Source organism: Oreochromis aureus, linkage group 4, assembly GCF_013358895.1.
Source record: "Oreochromis aureus strain Israel breed Guangdong linkage group 4, ZZ_aureus, whole genome shotgun sequence".
NCBI lineage: Eukaryota > Metazoa > Chordata > Actinopteri > Cichliformes > Cichlidae > Oreochromis > Oreochromis aureus.
In genome coordinates, this window is record NC_052945.1 from 1,145,896 (window position 1) to 1,166,405 (window position 20,510).

At 45.9% G+C, this 20,510-nt stretch overlaps 1 protein-coding gene across 1 annotated transcript; it reads left to right on the forward strand.

Moving 5' to 3' along the window:
• Positions 1-10,663: 10,663 nt before the first annotated feature.
• Positions 10,664-14,921, forward strand: krt92 (keratin 92). The gene is made up of 8 exons (XM_031743567.2): positions 10,664-11,127; positions 12,382-12,464; positions 13,149-13,305; positions 13,632-13,793; positions 13,873-13,998; positions 14,338-14,412; positions 14,497-14,645; positions 14,730-14,921. Exons 1-8 carry the CDS (start codon positions 10,714-10,716, stop codon positions 14,851-14,853), a joined length of 1,290 nt encoding a protein of 429 aa, XP_031599427.2. The 5' UTR covers positions 10,664-10,713; the 3' UTR covers positions 14,854-14,921.
• The last annotated feature ends 5,589 nt before the right edge of the window (positions 14,922-20,510 follow it).

The following is a 20,510-nucleotide window of genomic DNA, read 5'->3' on the forward strand; positions in this document are numbered from 1 at the left end:
GGTGTCCCTCACGTCCACATCAGGCTCTGAGGCAGTTTCAGCGTCAGGTGTTTGTTAAAGTATTAATCACTGTGAGATTCACGGTTTGGTGAATTTATCACTCACTTTGATTCCCTGCATGGTTGTTGTATTATGACTCTCCCAGAGCTCTGAAATTCATATCTAATGAGGTCGTCTGCAGTAATAACTGAGTCCACAGGTTCACCAACACTGCACAAACGGGGGGTGTAACTGTGTCAGGTGGATGGCTGTGACTGAACTCTGACTCAGTCCTCACCCTGCACGTTCACAGCCGAGTCCTCGATAATAAACCACGGCATATGGCCCACACCACCTGAGCACGCCCGAGCTCGGCTGATCTAAGCCGGGTCGGGCCCGGTTACTACTTGGATGGGAAAACCTGGATTTTACTGAAACCGAGTTTCAGGTTTTCAGTCTCATTTCTGTGCAGATGCACAGACGTTTGATCCTGAAGTGATCTTCTCTCAGCAGTGCACACACTGAGCGATTTACAGGTCGTTTGTTTGAACGTGTGCCAATGTGACTGTATCGGCGTGTCGGGCTTTAATAAGCAGTGAAACAGGAGCGATGCACACACGTGCACAGTAACGGTGCCTTCGTTAACGCATAGACAGCTCTGAGGGATTTTTAGTCACAGACGCAAACTCTGCTTCTCGTTCACTCGGTTTTCCACTTTCTGCATCTTCACCGGTTCAGAAGCTTCTTTCTGAAACTCCAACAAAGATGTTTCTGTTTCAGTGCTCTGAAAGCTGCCGTGGTTGCTTCTGTATCAGTGGCTGAATGATTGTGCGTGCTTTGTGTTTTTGAATCAGGTGAGTGAGCACACCTGTGTGACAGCCTGCACAGTCAAAGCAGGACTCATGTAAAGAGTTGCGACGTCTCCATTTGCTCCTTAAACTGAACTAATGGAAAAGACTGAAATCCTTCTAATAAACAGCAGCAGTTAAAGAGTAAGAGCAGTGTGCTCACACCTGGGGCCGAGGTCAGTAAATAACCCGTCTGTCTGCCTATTTTCAGCCTCGTTTCTGTCTCACTTGTGTTTGTGTAATAGCTGGTTGTGCCATTTGATGCTGGAGTGAGTCCAACAGTCCTGAGGCTTAGAAACTGGCTGGAAGGCTTTGTGTCGGTTATTATCAGTGAGGTATTTGAGCCTTTTTGATACCAGTGAGACTCCATGAGTTCCAGGAAGAGTGAACTCAGAGGTCATAGTAAAAATATTCAGCAGAGTGATTTCAGCTGGTAAATACTCGTCTGTGTTTCATACTGCTGCTCTGCAGGGATAAACCACATCATGCCTGGCAGGAAATAAGGAACAGCAGGTTTTAGTGTCAGTCTGCTGAACCAGCGTCAGCTCCAGTAGCTGATATCAGTTTCTGTCATGAACCCATGTTGTTGCTGCTTGATGGGAGCCATATTTGTAGTTCCCTGTTACAAATCCATCCAAAGTGCTTGTTTTTCTGTCTGCTGAACTTTGCTTCAGCTCTGCGTCCTCCATAGTTCTTGCTCCAAACTTTCTCTGAAATAAGCTAAGCTGGAGCCACAACCACGACTTCACTGATGTCTGCAGCATGAACATGAACATGAGTAAATACGGAATAGAAACAAATTAATATTTTAAAGAATAAAGAAAAGTGGGCTGGACTGGAGCATCTTTCAAACACTTTCAGTCAACGATGAGTTCAATCTGAAGGCAGTTTGCTGCCTCAAAATATAAATCAAGTTGCCTTTTTAGGTGCTGCAGATGGAGATACTGCTCAACAAATCAGAGCATAATCTCGTCCCAGGATCGCTTACACCCCTACACGTCGTCTTCACCTCCTCATCACCACCGTTCGTTCATGCTGCAGACATCAGTCAGGCTGTGGAAGTTCATAAACTGTATCTGAGTTTAGAGTGGCATTTAGTCCCAGTTTAGTTCAATCAGCTCAGCAAACAAACAGTTTCTGTGAACTTTGGATCGTGGCGAGCAGACGTACAGAGGCGGGAGTTCGCCGGACATGTGGCACCTCCACCCAGACAGCTGGAGAAACAACGAGAGGAAGGAGAGGAAGATGATTGTTTTCAGACGTGTCTTGATGGATGCTCAATCATCCATCAAGGTACGAACTGCTCAGTAAATTAAATCTTAAATATGATGTTCTAACTCGAGTTGGATGTTTTAATATTTTAACAATATTTTTATTCAGATGTTCAGTTTATGGTGAATCATCAAGGGAGGCTGAGGAAGAGCAAATCGTCTTCACCTCCACGGGGCCTCACACGGGATACTTGGATGTTGGATATTTTTGAGTTTTTGTACTCGGTGACTGATGGTTCATGTGTTCACCGTGATTGAGTAAACTCTTTTTACTAAGTGTGTTTCAGCTGGGTGGCTGTGCTGCCCTTCCATCGAAGTATGTGCATTCACTATGTATTATTGTGGGGTCTACCTTACAAGATAAAGCACCTTGAGGCTTGTTGTGATTTGTCGCTGTATAAATTAAATTGTTTGGTTATCTTGGGTGGGGTACACTGAGGAGTTTGGTAGCTCGCTCTCGAGTTTGCGTTTAGTTTCCTTGAGCCCCGTGCGCCTCTGAACACTCGGCAGGTAAAGTGAGGTTACTGTTGTTGGTATTGTGTATCAGATTGGGAGTTGCTCAAAATAAACCAGTGGGACTGACCTCTGCAGGAAACTGGGAGCAGGTTGAGATCATTCATTAGTTATGGTCCTGAAGCAGGTGGGCCTTTGGTTGAGTTGGTGTAGAGTGCGTAGTTGTAGCCGTGCGTTGATGGTGTAGGACCACATGGTACATGGCTGTCTGTGGGGTGGAGACAAAGATCACTGGGTTGAGATTGTTTGTTGCTACTTTTGATTTGCGTTATAATTGTCTAGTTGTTGTGCTTCTGTGTGCAGGTCACATGTGACTTTGGTGTGTTCGGTGTAGCACATTGGGATCCTCGTGTAGAGGCGTCATGTGACAGCATTTAGCTTTGCTGTGTGGTAAGACGTCTGCTGCTTATATGCTCTGATATTTGCTTTGCTCAAGGGCATTTCCAGAGTTGCTTTTTACTTTAACTGGTGATTTGGTCTGTTGGAGTAATGTTGTTCGAGACTGAAAGAAAGCGGTTTCCATATCATTCAGGTCTGGAATATCAAAGACCCGAAGACTTCAGAGCGGCCAATTAATTTATTTAGGGCTCCTAGAGGAAGCCTGTTGAGGGGAAGTGGCACTGCAAGAGCCTGTTATTTATATTTTCAGCAGTTGTTGTTTTTGTTGTTGAGAATTTTTATTGTGATTTTTGTAGTACAGTTTCTCAACAGTACTTGTTTGTTTTAATTTCTTTACTGGTTTGCGTGCACTTTTTATTTAAGATTTTTCTAAAAAAATTGATAATATTCATTTTCCATTTAATTATAAACTTTGTCCTAATTATGTCCTGGGTTTTAACTAATTAAAATAAAAAGGAAACAAACACAAAAAACACTTAAGATCATGAATATTAATCAATATTTAGCAATTCAATGACGCATCCACCTTATTTATTGAAAAGTATCGGTATCGGCGATACTGGCCCATATTTATTTGGTATCAGATCGATACCAAAATATGCATCATCGCACACCACTAGTATCCAGTTGTTAAACTGTTTGCTCACATGGAAACGAAACATTCTCAGTACCACAGCTGCTTGTTTCTGGAAACCTTCAGTGAAGCCACACTGTGGTTTAAGCTCTGGTAGAATAGAACAGAATAATCCTTTAATTGTCCCACAAGGGGAAATTTGGTTGTAACAGCAGCAGAATAAAAGCACATATACAAACAGAACAGAGACACAAACAATTTTTACAGAAAAAATATTTACATCATGGACAATAGTTACAAAAACAGAGTACTGTACAGTTATTAAAGTATAGGGTTTTAAAAAAAATATAAACTGAGAAAAATAATGTCAAGTCAAGTCAAGTTGGCTTTATTGTCACTTCAGCCATATACAGTTTGTACACAGTGAGGCGAAACAGCGTTCCTCCAGGGCCAAGGTGCTACATGCAACATAAATTACAACATAAATTAACAAAAACTAACTATCTAACTAAAACTAACTATTCTGACTAGGTAAGTAGTGCAAAGGAAACCGTAAACATAAAAATATTGTGCAAAAAGAGCATTTACAGGTTGATGCTTTGAGGTAGTTGAGTTGAGCTGAGTGATAGAGTGTGTGTGTGTGTGTGTGTGTGTGTGTGTGTGTGTGTGTGTGTGTGTGTGTGTGTGTGTGTGTGTGTGTGTGTTTATCAGTCCAGTCCCTTTTTGTTGAGGAGACGGATGGCTTGTGGAAAGAAGCTGTTGCACAGTCTGGATGTGTGTGCCCGAATGCTTCGGTACCTTTTTCCAGATGGCAGGAGTGTGAAGAGTGTGTGAGAGGGGTGTGTCCGATCAGCCACAATGCTGGTGGCTTTGCGAATGCAGCGTGTGGTGTAGATGTGCTCAATAGAGGGGAGAGAGACCCCGATGATCTTCTCTGCTGTTCCCACTATCCGCTGTAGGGTCTTGCGGTCCGATATGGCACAGTTCCCAAACCAGGCAGTGATACAGCTGCTCAGGATGCTCTCAATAGTTCCTCTATAGAAGGTGGTCAGGATCGGTGGTGGAAGCTGGGCCTTTCTCAGTCTTCTCAGAAAGAAGAGACGCTGTTGGGCTTTCTTGTGCAGGAAGCTGGTGTTGAGGGACCATCCGAGGTCTTTCTCCAGGTGGACGCCCAGGAACTTGGTGCTGTCGACGATCTCCACAGAGGAGCCGTTGATGCTCAGCGGTGAGTGGTCGCCTCGTGTCCTCCTAAAGTCAACAACCATCTCTTTTGTCTTGTCAACATTCAGAGACAGGTTGTTGTCTTTACACCAGTCCGATAGCCTCTGCACTTCCTCTCTGTACGCTGACTCGTCGTTCTTGCTAATGAGACCCACCACGGTCGTGTCATCAGCGAACTTAATGATGTGGTTTGAACTGTGTGTTGCCACACAGTCATGAGTCAGCATTGTGAACAGCAGAGGACTGAGCAAGTTACAGCGCTGATGTAAACATCTATGTTTGTTGGGAGCAGTTCTGATTGTACAGTCTGACAGCTGCAGGGAGGAGGGACCTGCGGAAACGCTCCTTCATGCATCGAGGATGCAGCAGTCTGTCACTGAAGGAGCTCTGCAGTTCAGCAACATTTACATGCATGGGGTGGGAGACTCTGTCCATCAGAGATGTTATTTTGGCCAGAGTCCTTCTGTCTCCCACCACCTGCACTGGGTCCAGGGTGCATCCCAGAACAGAGCTGGCCTTCCTGATGAGTTTATCCAACCTCTTCCTCTCAGCTGCCGATAAACTGCTGCTCCAACATACAACATTGTAAAAAATGACAGATGCCACCACAGAGTCATAGAAGGTCTTTAAAAGCGCTCCCTGTACTCCAAATGACCTCAGCCGCCTCAGCAGGTAGAGTCTGCTCTGACCCTTCCTGTAAAGAGCATCAGTGTTGTGGCTCCAGTCCAGTTTATTATTCAGGTGAACACCCAGGTACCTATAAGAGTCCACTATCTCAATGTCCACTCCCTGGATGTTCACCGTGTCAGTGTGGTGGGTCTGCGTCTCCGGAAGTCCACCACCAACTCCTTGGTTTTCCGGCGTTGATCAGCAGGTGGTTCTGCTGACACCAGTCCACAAAGTCCAGAGTCCACTGTCTGTACTCTGAGTCGTCCCTCACCTGTGATGAGGCCGACTATGGCAGAGTCGTCAGAGAACTTCTGTAGGTGGCAGCGTGGGGAGTTGATGGAGAAGTCTGCAGTGTAGAGGGTGAAGAGGAACAGTGCCAGCACAGTTCCCTGTGGGGCCCCCGTACTGCAGACCAGCGTGTCAGAGAGACAGCCCTGTGACCTCACATACTGTGGGCGTTCTGTGAGGTAGTCCAGTATCCACTGGGACATGTGGTGGTCCACTCCCGATAGCTCCAGCTTGTCTCTCAGAAGTCGTGGCTGGATGGTGTTGAAAGCACTGGAGAAATCAAAGAACATGATCCTCACAGTGCTTCCAGGCTTCTCCAGGTGAGTCAGAGCTCGCTGCAGGAGGTAGATGATGGCGTACTTCACCCCAATGCCAGGCTGGTAAGCAAACTGCAGCGGATCCAATGAAGACCTCACCAGGGGACGCAGATGGTTTAGAACCAACCTCTCGAGGGTCTTCATCAGATGTGATGTCAGGGCTACCGGCCTGTAGCTGCTGAGGTCCTTGGGATGGGAGGTCTTTGGTACCGGTACCACACAGGAGGTCTTCCACAACTGTGGAACTTTCCCCAGTGACAGGCTGGGGATGGTATGTGCATTCCTTCTCAGGAAACACTGTCACCTGGTTACTGAAAGTGTAATGCCCTGCACACCTGTCTCTCCTGACAAATTGCTGTTTTTTTCAGGTAAGCTTAGCTGGAAATGAGTTCTTCAGTTAAATAAAAACACAGCAGCTGTTCAGAGGTCTGGACTGCAGGCAGGCCGGTTCAGCGGCTGTGCAGCTCAAACATGAAGCCTTTCTTGAGACACACACCTGCACGAGCAGATGTTGGAGTAGATGTTGCTCTAACACCTGCTTATGCCTTTCAGGACGTTTACACTCAACAGCGCTGTTTCTCCATCGTGGTGACGTGTGGCTTCGTCTCTGCACGATGGAGCTGTAACCTGCACGTGTGGACGGCACGCCGAGCTGCTCATAGATGCCGGTTTCTGGAAGCATTCCTGATTTATCACAGAGTGGTGTTTAAAGGTCACGGTTATCAGCCTCATCCCTGCGCACAGAGGTTCCTCCAGGGTCTCTGAGCATGCTGATGATGTCGTGTTGTGTAGATGATGAGATGTTCACAGTGAGGAACATGAGTCAATAATTACTTCCTCCAAACCATCAACGTGTCTTTTAGACCCCATTCCTACAAAACTGCTCAAAGAAGTCCTGCCATTAATTAATGCTTCAATCTTAAATATGATCAACCTATCTCTAATAATCGGCTATGTACCACAGGCCATCAAGCTGGCTGTAGTTAAACCTTTACTCAAAAAGCATCTCTAGACCCAGCTGTCTTAGCTAATTATAGGCCAATCTCCAACCTTCCTTTCATATCAAACATCCTTGAAAGAGTAGTTGTCAAACAGCTAACAGATCATCTGCAGAGGAATGGCTTATTTGAAGAGTTTCAGTCAGGTTTCAGAGCTCATCACAGCACAGAAACAGCTTTAGTGAAGGTTACAAATGATCTTCTTATGGCCTCTGACAGTGGACTCATCTCTGTGCTTGTCCTGCTAGACCTCAGTGCAGCGTTCGATACTGTCGACCATAATATCCTATTAGAGCGATTAGAACATGCTGTAGCACCGCTGACTTTTCCAGACTTTTTGCTTCCATCTAAACCTTTTAGAGACATGTTTATGTAATCAAATTGAAAAATTCTTAAAATGTTTCTTAGTTTAAACATTTGACATGTTTTCTGTTCTTTTGTTAATAAAACACGAGTTTAGGAGATTTGAAAATCACTCTCTTCTGTTTTTATTGTGTCATGTGTTTTTTAAGAAACATAAATTAAGAACATTTTGATGATTGTTGCCAACTTAACTTTCCTTCCATGTCAGAAATGTATCATTAGCAATAAGACTGTTAACAGTCGTGCACACGTCGAGTTTTGGAACCTCAGCTTTGTTCCAGAGCGATCAGCAGAGACCGGCTCGGCTTCTCCTGCGGGGCGCGTCAGAGACGTCTCGGTGAGTGATGGCTGTCATCGTGTCATACAGTGAAAGTCAAGCATCGCGCTGGGAGAAAGACAGGAAGGGTCAGAGGTCAGCTTAGGGTGTAGAAGCAGGTTAGGCGACATTCACTGATGGCAGCGAACCGAGAGGGCAGTTTCACTGTGATTTTAATGCCCTCCTCTCGCTGTGTGAAACAGGCAGGTTTACAGTCCTGAGGAGGGCGTGATCGGCTCCAAGCCCCGGCGATGAAAGATGGGACGCTACGAGCTGGGCGTGGGGTTTCACAAAGGAATGGGGAGGGGTGGTCATAAACACAGTGACAGTCAGAGTAATGAGCAGGTGCAAAGGGCGGGGGATTAAAGTATTCCAGCTCAGGAGGTTTCCAAAGAAAAGTGATGACATTCAGCTGGCAAACACAGGCGATTGTGTGAGAGCAGAGAAAGTCTCCTCTGAGGAACGGATTTACTTTACCAAATGGATCATCATGGCCTTGCCACATTGGTCCATTTGATCGACCTTTGTTGTTATTATTTATTTTATTTTATTTTCAGTTGTTACAGACGGGACAGATATGGCTGGGGGAGAGGAGAGGGAGAGAGAAAGAGGAAGGGAAAGAAAAACAGAAGGGAAGAGGGACAGTGAGAGAGGACACTTAGAAAGAAAAAAACATCTCCCAGATCACCTGTTGAGAGAAAAAAAAGAAAGAAAAAAAAGAAAAAACACGCAAAAAAAAGAGAGCAACATAATAAACACAACACCATCACAGTACTCTAGCTAAGTGTAAATAACAGTAAATACAAAATATTGAATGCTGTTATGCAGCACGCAGGACCGACTGCTTTGAGGTAGCAGCCAAGAAAGGTGTGGTTTGTGGCTGTGAACAGTGAACACCTGTCTGTATACCTGTGTCCACACAGGTGTTGAGGGGTCACCCAGCACCGACGGAGCAGAAGCTAGAGTCAACTAAGCCGCAGGCCCAGAGGCCCCCCCCCCCCCGGAAGAGGCCCACCATGGAGCCACCGGGAGTGAGCCGGTACATACCTGAGCGCCCAGCCCCGGACACCAAGAACCACCAACGCACCGACGCCTGAGGGCATCAGCCACCAGCAGGGAGTGTGGTGGGGGGAGATAGGCCTCCATACTTTGGAGGGCCTGAGATGTTCCCAGAGAGGTGGAGTCTGAGACCCCACCTGACATATACACAAACAGGCGCACACAGACACAAACGCGCATTCCCACCCTCATGCACACATATGCAAATACTCAGCACTCACCCAACATGGAGACAAAGACAAATGGACCCTGTACACACAATCATACCCCCCAAACATACTCTATACCCCAGGTCCAGGTACCCTTGCCCCCAGAGGGGGAAACTGCCTCTAGACCCAGGAGATGTTGCCCTTTCCCCCAGGGTGGAGACAAGCAGACCACCCCAGGCTCCACAGCAGCAGGGAGGCTCCTCAGTTGGGACGGCCAAGTCCTCCCCATAGAGTCTTCTTATGTAACGGCCTGAAAACAGAGGGTTACATGAACGATACTCACAGAGCAGCTTTATGTTGAAGCAGCATAAATTAAAACATGTTCTTTTGGCTTTAATTAGAAATTATTGGTGTGTTTCTGAGTGAACGGCGTTCCTGAACGCCCACGTGCGTTTTGCCCTCCTTCTACTCCGACGGCAGCGACCCTCGACCTGCTCGGACTCCACGGGTGTGTTCGTACCTGATAACCTCGGATCATTTCTCCCAGAGCTCATCGACATGCCAGCCGTGTTTGGATTTCTCAATCCTCAACTGCCTCATAAAACACTCCGCGATCAGCTATTCCCCAGAAGTTCTGTGAATGAATCAGCCACTCTGCTCACTGCAAAACGTACCTGTGTTAATATCCCCGAGTACAGCTCTGTGTGAGTACTCTGATTACTGCCGCTGAGTAAAGATAAACATAAAAATATGTTAACACATACAGAGGTGATGTCAGAGTCTGCAGGAGCGACTTGGAGAAGGTCCCAGGTGGATTTGGACTAACCTTTCCTAAATCCCTGCAGAGATTTGATGTGACTGAATAAACGATCTTAGGGTGTGTTCAGATTAAGAGCTTTAACCTTTAAAGGTTAAACTCGTGTTTGTTCTGACACCTTCAGAGTCTCACATGATGAAAATGGTACAATCTGTCCTGCAGGTAGGTCCTGAAGTATCCTGGAGAGGATACAGAGCTGGTTTAGTGTTTTCGTTCCTGAACATGAGGTTGGGCTCACAGGCGGACCAGCTTTCAGGTCCAGAAACGCTCTCCGACCTCCAGCTCGAGGATCTGGCTCTGCCTCTGTGATCTCAGCCCACCGAGCCATGTCCTCCACTTTAGAGCAGACTGTCACATTTTTACAGCTTTCATTAAAAACATCAGAGCTCTGAACCTTTCACTGGTTATTTGATGAATATTTGATGATTTGCACTGATTGTAACTTTGTAGATTCATGTTTTTGTGCTGTGTTTGTGTTAAACTGCTTCACTGTCATCGCTCCTCTGCAGGGTGCCTCCTTATTCTAGCTTTGGCCCGTGCATGCAGCAGAGAGCCTGATCACAGCCTGCTGTTGCTGTCGGGCTGTTCCTCGAGGTGTTACCACCCCCTCCCCACCCGTCATTCCTCAGGTGTCGCTGATGTTTACTGAGGCTTTTGCTGAAGCGTCGTCTGCTCATTAATCTCCCTCCTTTCAGGATGCAAAGGTCGTGCTGAGCCTGCAGGTGAAGCAGGGTTGATAAAAGCATTAGTGTGTTACAGGTTACATTTTTCCCTGACCCCCCCCTCCCTCCCCCCGCCTTGCCTCGCCCAGCCTCACCTTCTGTTTGAGTGACAGCTCTTAGGCTGCAGGAGTTATAAAAAGGAGGTGAGCTCTGCAGCTCCTCACTCTGCTCTCTGTCGCCTTCAGCTACAGCAGGAACGCAGCATCGACCATGGCCTCCTTCACCCGCTCATACTCCCGCTCCGTCAGGTCCTCCGTGGGCAGCAGCGGCTCCATGAGGACCAGCAGTGTGTACGGTGGAGCTGGAGGCTCCGAAGTCCGCATCTCCTCCTCCTCTGTGGGTGGAGGGCTCAATAGCAGCCTCGGTGGAGGCCTCGGCGGAGGCTACTCATCCACCATCAGCTACAAAGTTTCTGGCATGGACGACAGCCTGATCGGCAACGAGAAGTTCACCATGCAGAACCTGAACGACCGCCTGGCCTCCTACCTGGAGAAGGTGCGCAAGCTGGAGAAGGCCAACGCCGAGCTGGAGCTGAAGATCAGGCAGTTCGTGGAGAACAAGGTCGGCCCCTCCACCCGGGACTACACCGCCTTCTTCGTCACCATCAGCGACATCACTGCAAAGGTAAAGCCTCTTCATCCTCCCTCTGACAGCTGATCCCACAGGTGTTCCTCACCTGGCTGCGCTCCATGTTTAACCCTCTGTTTATTTCATGTTTACGTTATTTTGAATGATGATGTCACTGCGAGCTTCATCCTCTTCCTTTGAACGTCGTTCATCATGATCTTCAGGATCTGTTCCTCTGCAGAATTTTAGTGTTCTACACTCTCTACAAGCTGTGACACAGAGCGCCCTCTACAGGCCATATTCCACACCACAGGCCAGGTTTTACTTCTCACTCATCTTCAGTTTGTTTCTCACAGAAACATTTTGTTAATGTTTTTCATCAGCACTCACTGACCTCGGTGAGAGCAATAAAGTTGTTTTGAATGAAGCCTTCTTTCCAGCTTAGATCTTTAACTTTCTGCTAACCTGCCCTTTAATGAAGTCATCAGCCCCCACGGTCACATCTTTTTAAATCTGAGGATTATGCTTGCAGGAAGCTGCTTTTAGTTCATGACTACAAAAGGCTTCATTCAGCAGCGCTGCACCTCACCCCGCATCTGAACAAAACCCAGAGAGGGCCGCAGACAAAGGCAGCAAATCTCCTGTTTAACCGGAGAGGTGCCTTCAGAAACCAGAGACTAAAGGATGCCTGATCTAAAATTAGAAAAGAGAACATAAACCTTGAGTTCAAACCTGAGATTAACACGGTGTAGCTCAGTTAATACAAGCTAAAAGTAAAACAATGCATTTATACAACTGTCAAATCTAATCACGCAGGAAGTCTCCAACTGGGTGAAGCAGCACACAGTCTGAGGAGGTTTTACTTTTCTGATCTGAACCTCAGTCATCTCTGACAATCTGGGTTTTCCCTACAAAGATGAATAAAGTCTGTTTTAATTAGAATGAACTTTGGTTAATTAAAAGTTCTGAAATACCTGGAAAATGAAAAGTAAATAAAAATGGAAAATGGGAAAGTATCACAGCTCTGTCTGATTGGTAGAACTGGCAGAGGGGCGGGGAAGTAATCAGTAATCCTGCGGCCCCGCGCCCTGCTGACTTTCAATGATAGCCGAGAGTTATCTTATTTTGGAATCATGACCTTATATTTCCTGTACTCTTCAAAGTAAAAGACCTGCACTGCATCTTTAATTACAAAATAAAAGTGCCTTAATGTGCTCTATTTGACTGAATGTGGAATTATTTTGCTCTTTATAAATAGCTGTGGATCAATAAAGTTTGATCTTCATCCATTACGATGTTTTTTGTATCCAGATTCAGGAAGCCACCAAGAAAAACGGAGCCATTCACCTGAGCATCGACAACGCCCGGCTGGCTGCTGACGACTTCAGGACAAAGTGAGTCTGCAGGAACTGGCAGAATGGGTTGCAGTTCCTCTGACGCCCAGCAGAGGCTGCTGCAGCCATCAGTCCACATGTCTGATACAAGTCTGAGATCAAAGCTAACCAGGCTACCTAATGTTAGCACATAACTTAGCATTCCAACAAATCCAACATGGCGGCAACAGCAGTCGTCAGTTAAAAAGGACTTCTTCCTCCCCACTGTCGCCACGTGGTGCTAATATGAGATGTTTTGGGTTCTCGAGACAAAATGAGGCTTCAGGTGGAGACATCGATGGAGCATCGGCGAGGTTCTGATAGAGTTGCCAACTGGGAAATTCCATATAATGAGCAAATCTGGTTCATCCCTTATTCTACCTGCAATGTCACACACAGTGCATATTTACACTGTGCCCAGTTGGTTGTGTTCCTTATTTGATGGTTAAAAAATTGGCAACCCTAGCTTCAGATGACGAGTCTCCATCAGCAGCAGCAGATCAGAGCGGCGTGTCATGGTGAACATTTGAAACAAAGCATGCACAGGAGCAGGATCTCCTCTGACATGAGTGTCATTGTTAATACTCCTGTTACTGTGGGGGAAAAGGTCCAATGATATTAGGAAGTTTGAACAGCAGGTGGCGCCACAGCAGCTCAGATTTAATCCCCACTGAGCCTCACCTGTGATCCCTCCTCCTCCTGCAGGTATGAGAACGAGCTGGCCATGCGTCAGTCGGTGGAGGCTGACATCAGCGGGCTCAAGAAAGTCCTGGATGACCTGACGCTGGCTAAAAGCGACCTGGAGATGCAGATCGAGGGCCTGAAGGAGGAGCTGATCTTCCTGAAGAAGAACCACGAGGAGGTGAGTGCTTCTGAAAAGGATTTAGATTCAGATCTCTGAGGTTTGAGTCACAGGGGCATCGCCAAACACGTAGAGGAACAGAAAGCAGATGAAGTCAAATCATGGTTTTTGTCAGTGGAGTGTGGGGTCAGATGTTTAAACACAGACTTTGTTCTTTTACTGTAAGAAAACTTGTTTTTAGCTGAACTTGAGTGTCTGAATCTGGTGATGCTGGTTTGTAACTTTCAAACGCTGAATATTTGAGAGAAAATGGTTAAAAATGGTAAACCGTTAATCAGTGACTTCACTGAATGTGTGTGTGTATGTGTGTGTGTGTGTGTGTGTAGGAGCTGCTCGCCATGCGGAATCAGATGAGTGGTCAGGTGCACGTGGAGGTGGATGCCGGTCCACAGCAGGACCTCACAAAGGTCATGGCTGAGATCAGAGAGCACTACGAGGCCGTCACCGCCAAAAACCAGAGAGAGCTCGAGTCCTGGTTCCAGACCAAGGTACCTACCGCCATGACATCACTTCCTGTGACCGCAGATGTCTCCTGTGTATTAACCTGTGTGTGTGTTTCCTGCACAGACTGAGACTCTGAACAAAGAGGTCATCACTCAAACCACCTCGCTGCAGACGTCCAGGTCAGAGGTCACAGAGGTGAAGCGCACGCTGCAGTCTCTGGAGATCGAGCTGCAGTCCATGTTGGGAATGGTGAGTGTCACATGACCTCCATTCTGCAGCTGGAGGATGAGGTCGAAGCAGCCCAAATGATGAAGCTTCAGTATATTCACTGTAAAAGAGAGAGGGGCGAGCTGTGAACTGAGGCGGGTGAAAAACGTCAGATGAACTTCAGGGTGTTTATAATTTTCTGTCCGAACACTGACGGGTCACGAGGTTTGACTTAGACTGAAACCGAAAGCAGAGAGGAAGATCAGTAAAAACCAAAGTTTTAGGATAGGAACAGCTGAGATGAGTCAAATCAGAGTAAGGGTCTGACTGCAGGTGTAGGTTTTGATCAGCTGACCTCACAAACGCTGCGTTCCTCTGCAGAAAGCGTCACTGGAGGCCTCTCTGGCTGAGACGCAGAACCGCTACTCCATGCAGCTCTCCGGGTACCAGATGCAGGTGAGCCGCCATTCATCCTGAGCTCGCGGGTCGTACCTGAGCGTGCTGCTCTTCGGTCTCACCTGTGACTCTGTTGTCCTGCAGGTGACGTCACTGGAAGAGCAGCTGTCGCAGCTGAGGGCAGACCTGGAGCGGCAGTCCCAGGAGTACCAGATGCTGCTGGACATCAAGACTCGGCTGGAGATGGAGATCGCCGAGTACAGGAGGCTGCTGGACGGAGAAGCCACCAGCAGGTGAGACTCGCGCTTCGATGAGTGGAGCTGAAGCTAACGGGCGATGCAGATGCTAACCTGTGCTCTGTTCTGATTGGTCCACAGTGTCACCACCAAGTCCTCCTCAAGCACCACGACCAAGCGGGTGGTGACGGTGGTCCAGGAGGTGGTTGACGGGAAGGTGGTGTCCTCCTCTTCCTCCACGACCTCCTCTGTCCTGACCAGCTGAGCCGCTGCAGATCAGCATCAGCGTCTCTTCTCAGAGTGCTGACAATAAACCGAGAGTCCACATAAAAACTCAGAGTGTGTCTTTATTTCAGCGCCAGCACAGCTGACCTCCACGCCTTTAAGCTCAGAGAAGAAGAGCACTCAGTTTTCCTCCAATCAGGGAGTCAGAAGCATCAGAGTAACCTGCAGCGTACCTGCAGTGCACTCTGGGTAAAGTGTGGGACAACTGATTATGTTTTTCCTTCTGGGTCAAATACATTTTTTAATAAGGTCATTTTTTATATGTAAAGCATTCGGGGTACAAAATGGCAGAAAAACCTGAACTCAGAGTCAGGTGAGCCCAGCAGGTGTCAGTCTGAAGGACGGTGCTGCCCCCTGCTGGGCCTGCACAGTCATATTGGCGTCATTGTTCTCGCCCTTCATTCGAACTTTATTCAAACCCCTCGGAGGGTTTTGGCAGCAGCTGCAGCGACTCTGCAGGCTGCTTCATGCCCTGCACCGCTGCAGCCTTAGTTTCCTCCCATCATGCCTCAGGGCGTCATTGCTCAGGTTGAGTTTAGTGGCTCTTATATAAATCAGAGCGTCAGGCAGCAAAAATATGATTGTATAAAAAAATGCACAAATCAAAAATCATTAGTTTGACATGTTTTTTATGCTTTTTTAAGAAGTTTCTATATTTGTTAGTGAGGTCTCAGCACAGCTGTACCTGTCACCATCACGAGGATTACTGAAGCCAACGCTGGCTCGATGTCCACACTTTGTAAAGCAAAGCACTTTATGGCTGTAGCTCAGGTGGTAGAGCAGGTCATCTACTGATCGGAAGGTTGGTGGTTCGATTCCTGGCTTCCACTAGTCTGCATGCCAAATATCCTTAGGCAAGATGCTAACCCCAAATTGCTCTCCATACTCCGATGCATCCATCGGAGGATGAATGTGTGTGAATGTTAGTTAGAAAGCACTTAGAAAATGTGCTGGTGCGAATGGGTGAATGCACAAGTTGTGCAAAGTGCTTTGAGTGCTCAGAAGAGTAGAAAAGCGCTACATAAGAACCAGTCCATTTACCATAGGAAGTCATCATTTTTAAACATTTAATCAGACTCTGTCAGTGCGCCCCAGGGTGGCTGTGGCTACAACGTAGCTTGCCATCACCAGTGTGTGAATGGGTGGATGACTGGATGTGTAAAGCGCTTTGGGGTCCTTAGGGACTAGTAAAGCGCTATATAAATACAGGCCATTTACCATTTAATTGTTTTAAAACCCATGAGAGTGGAAGGATGAGCAGGTTTGGACTGTGTCATCATGTTTTTGTGTTTCAACACAAGTTTTTCATAAAATAAGTAAAAGTAGAAACACAAAATCTCAAAGTCCTGAACACAGTCCTCATGACTGCAGCAGTCAGTGTCGATGGATCACACACACTCACACTCATTTACGGTACTTATGAGGACCCTCCCGGTCCTGATAACCAGGACTTAAAACCCCAAACCAACTTGAACCTAAAACTAGTTCTAAACATAAGCCTGAATCCAAATATTAGCCCTCACACAGCTCTGCGAGGGAAAAACGACGAGTCTTTAGTTTGGAAAAGTTCATTTCCCGGTTCTTCCCGTCCACAGTCCCGTTGTGTGTGTCACTATTTAAAAGACGCTACACAAACAAAGGTGTTCTCACCCAATTTCCATGAAACTGGGTCAGGACACGTTTATCAAAACGTGTCCTGACAATAACAGCGTGAGGAATCAGAAACCACCTCCGTATCCAGGAAGTCTTTCTAATTATCCTGAAAATATGATAGAAATAGAAATGTAATTTTCAAAGACGACCTCTACATTTAACAAATGTTGTAACTTTATGCGATCATCAGTGTCACAAAGTGTCCAACACATCGTGACTTTCTTAAAATCTTTCCCAACCGTGTTCCTGCTTTGGCACGCTGGTTTCTCTCACATACATAAAAACTCGACTTTAACATAAATACGGTGACTTGAACACTGGTTTCAGTAACCCTCTGGCTCTGTGTGTGATTCTACTGCTTTTGCCGTTCTCACTGCATTTTAAAATGTTCTTTCCTCAAAGTCTTGGCTGCAAACTCGGTTCCCATAAAGGAGGATGTGAAAGAGCACGACACAGAATGACGCTGAGGTTTAATGGGCAGGTTCAAACATCTATCCAAATCAACACAAGTCAATAAAACTGCTCTAAAAATAGCGATAAACTGAGCTGCTGTTTGGCACTGAACACGTTTACATCTCTAATCTGATGGTTGTGAACTCATAATTATAGTTTATGGGAGTCGGCCTGCAGCGGTGTGCTGACCTGTGCAGCACTAACACGACTTAAACACAGTGTGACAGTTACAGTATCATTACCCTCCGTCCACTCCCACGCCGCAAGCCTGAATTTAAATGACTGTGTGCTCAATATAAACCTGACTCTCGTCTCAGGGCAGCCGAGCGTGTTGCTAATTAGATCTAAATTAGCTGTGAGATATTTCACAACTGTTCTTTCTTGTTGACTCGGTGAAAACTTGTCATCATATTCAAATCTCATCAGGACAAAAACATCTTTAATGACCTTTCTATTTCCAAATAAACATTTTCATTGTTTTGCCAACATTTAAATTAGAGGGAGCATTTTTAATTGGTCGGTCATTTTTATTTTATGAAAGAAGTTAATATTTTCAATGATGCCAACGTCAGGTTTTTGTTTTAAAGAAACTGTTGGACTAAATTTGATCTTTGTCACATTTTCAGTGGGAGAAACGTTTCATCATCACCAGGTGACTTCTTCAGTCTCAGCTGACTGCAGGTTTCCAATCTTATAAACAGGACATTTGCATAATGACTGAAACCAGCCCACTGAGGAAACAATGGGCTGGGAGGTCAGTTCCTTCATCATAATTATGCAAATTCTCATGATTGAATCTACTGTACAATATAAAGCGCCTTGAGGCGACTTTTGTTGTGATTTGGCGCTATATAAATAAAATTGAATTGAATTGAATTGAATTGATCAACAACCACTGATCAATATCCATGAGTGCCATTCACAGACAGCTGGGGAATGGCTGCAATCACAGCATTGTATGATGGTGAAAGATGATTGAGCATGCATCAAGAAGTTTTAGTTTTAGTTTTGGCTCGTGTGATTAGGTAGAGGATCAATAGGGGGTCCATGACCCTCTTGGGGACACTCCCATAGGGCTTAAACTTTCCCCAGAAAGTTCAGTTTCATGTTCTCTCCACCTGTTTCTCTCACTGTGGTTAATCTCATTGTTGGAGCTGATTATACAGAATTACCAGAGAATAACCTGAAGGCAGCAACGATAAACACCGATAGGTGGGAAAGCTAGGGTTGCCTATCACCACAAAGTGCCTTTGAGCAAGGAATTGAACTAAAAGTGGCAAATGTGGCTGACAGGCAGACTGAAGCAGTGCTGAGCCGAGCCCACGTGAAGCTGAACCATCGGTTTGGTTTTGTTGGTTTCCATATTTTTATCTGTGCTCGCTCCTCTCGTTCACACCAGCCTGAGATCAGTTGTGCTGATGTTTCACAGTTACTCGTCCAGCTCAGCAAACTCACATGCTTCACATGCATCAAGTCCACCTCTTCAGCCCACTTAGGCTCAGCTTTAGGCTCATGTCTGCTTTTGTTGTTGGAGAGATCATCTAAAAGGTAACACAGTTTCTCAAATTATGTTTGATCAGCATGTCCCAACTTCAGCACACCAGTGACACCTCCTTGGTACTTCCCAATGGACTGACCTTTAACAGACGAACTGTAAGGCCAAACGGTGTTTTTGCCACATAAAGTTTGTCTGCCTTTTTTAATGCACATGTCTAGCCTGCAGCTTAACATGATCTTGAAATGGCAGCTGGTCATCTGGTAATATGTTAAAACCTTAAAATAAGGCGAGCCAGTTAAGCTACATGAGACTTTTCAAATTAGAATCACCTGAACTGACGGGAGTCGACTTGGACATTGATGCTCTTGTTCTGAAACAGCATCATGTTCTCACAGAGCTGTGGACGGGACTTGTCTCTGACCTGTAACTCATTGTTGGAGCTTTTGGTTTGGTTCATCCTGAGACTGGTCTGTCTGTAAAGTACAAGTACTGTGTTTTACCAGGAAAGGTTGTGAGCCTGTTGGCTTCATTCCTCCAGCAGCCTGAACATGCTGCCGTGTACAAAGAAGTATGTGACAATTTTTTTTAAATTAAATTCAAATTAAACCTGAGTTGACATTTTGAAGTGGAAGATTACAAAAAGAGACCTGGAGATTTGACTTTCAGCAATAGTAGTTTATAAATGGGCTCAAACATGCCTGCAGGTTTGCATGCAGAGAAATATGAGCCTGTAAATCAGCCGTGGCGTTTTCAGCTGCAGGGCTCAGGCTGGTACATGTGACAGCAGATCTTCAACTGCCAGCCACATCCACTTCTTTTCATTCCAAAGATCAGACCTCATTTTGCTGTCAGTCACTTTGACTCCCAGTGAGTGATCGTGCAGTTGAAGCGTTCCCCAGACTGACGCCTGAACACAAGCCCCGTACATGGACTGCACAGTGCAGAGATTCAGAGAGAAACATTATAAAAGAAAAAATCAAATCAAATATAAACAGACAAGAAAGTGATCAGCGATGTGGTTACAGTGCAGTACCAAGCTCTGACGGGGACTTGATTCGTTGGTGTTGTCCAGCCACTTGTTGAAATTCTTGGGTTTTGATCTTGGAGGTTTATTTGAAACATGTTGGTTCTGTCTTTGTTCTTTACTTGGAATAAGTATGTCGCCGTGGAGATTCAACCTGTTGACAAAGCTACAGAGTTTCTGGTCGACCTTTGTGTGGGCGCTCGATTCAGGACACGGTGGTTCTGTTTTGGCGCTGTAACTTATTGTGTTTGATTTGGGAATATTGGAGCTTAATGGTCCTTTGGACAGGACTTGCTGATCACGACTCAGGATTTCCTTTGGAATTTTGTTATTTTGGGATTTTATTTGAAAAATAATAATGATGTATTATTTCTTGACTAGCTGACCACACGCAGAAACTCTGTGATCTCATCATGTATCACGACTTCTTGATTTTGACTTGGAGCAGTCTGCTATTATTACATATATATTATAAATATATAACTCCACCTGAGGAGTAATGAGCAGGTGGAGTTATTGCAGTCAGTTCAGCTTTATATTTTAAATCAAATTTCATGACCTAGAAGCTTGCGTGACTTGTAAACAAGACAACAGAGGGTCTGCTGGGGTTTCTGCAAACCCTGAATTATACTCAGTGGAGCCTGAAACACATTAACAGGTTGTAATGTTTTGGTGAGCTTTGCGGTGCACTCTGTCACTGCCTGTGATTCGTCCACACCCAGCACCTTCCACATATTCACACAGTGCTCTTTTTATGGTTTTCTGTGATGATAAAAAGCAAGATTCATTTTTTAACGTGGTTAAAGAAAATGAAGCACAGGTTAGAGTTCTGACCTGAGGACGGTTTTACGGTGGTCACCTCTGGGTTGGTCTTTGCATGTGTTGTGAGAGCTCTTTGTCTTGGTGTGCTTCATTTCGAGGTTTTAATTTCGTCTTGCTCATCATGATTTGGACTTGCTGTAAAAATTCTTGGTTGAGATCTGTCTTTGTTTTTCAGTTGGGATTTCTC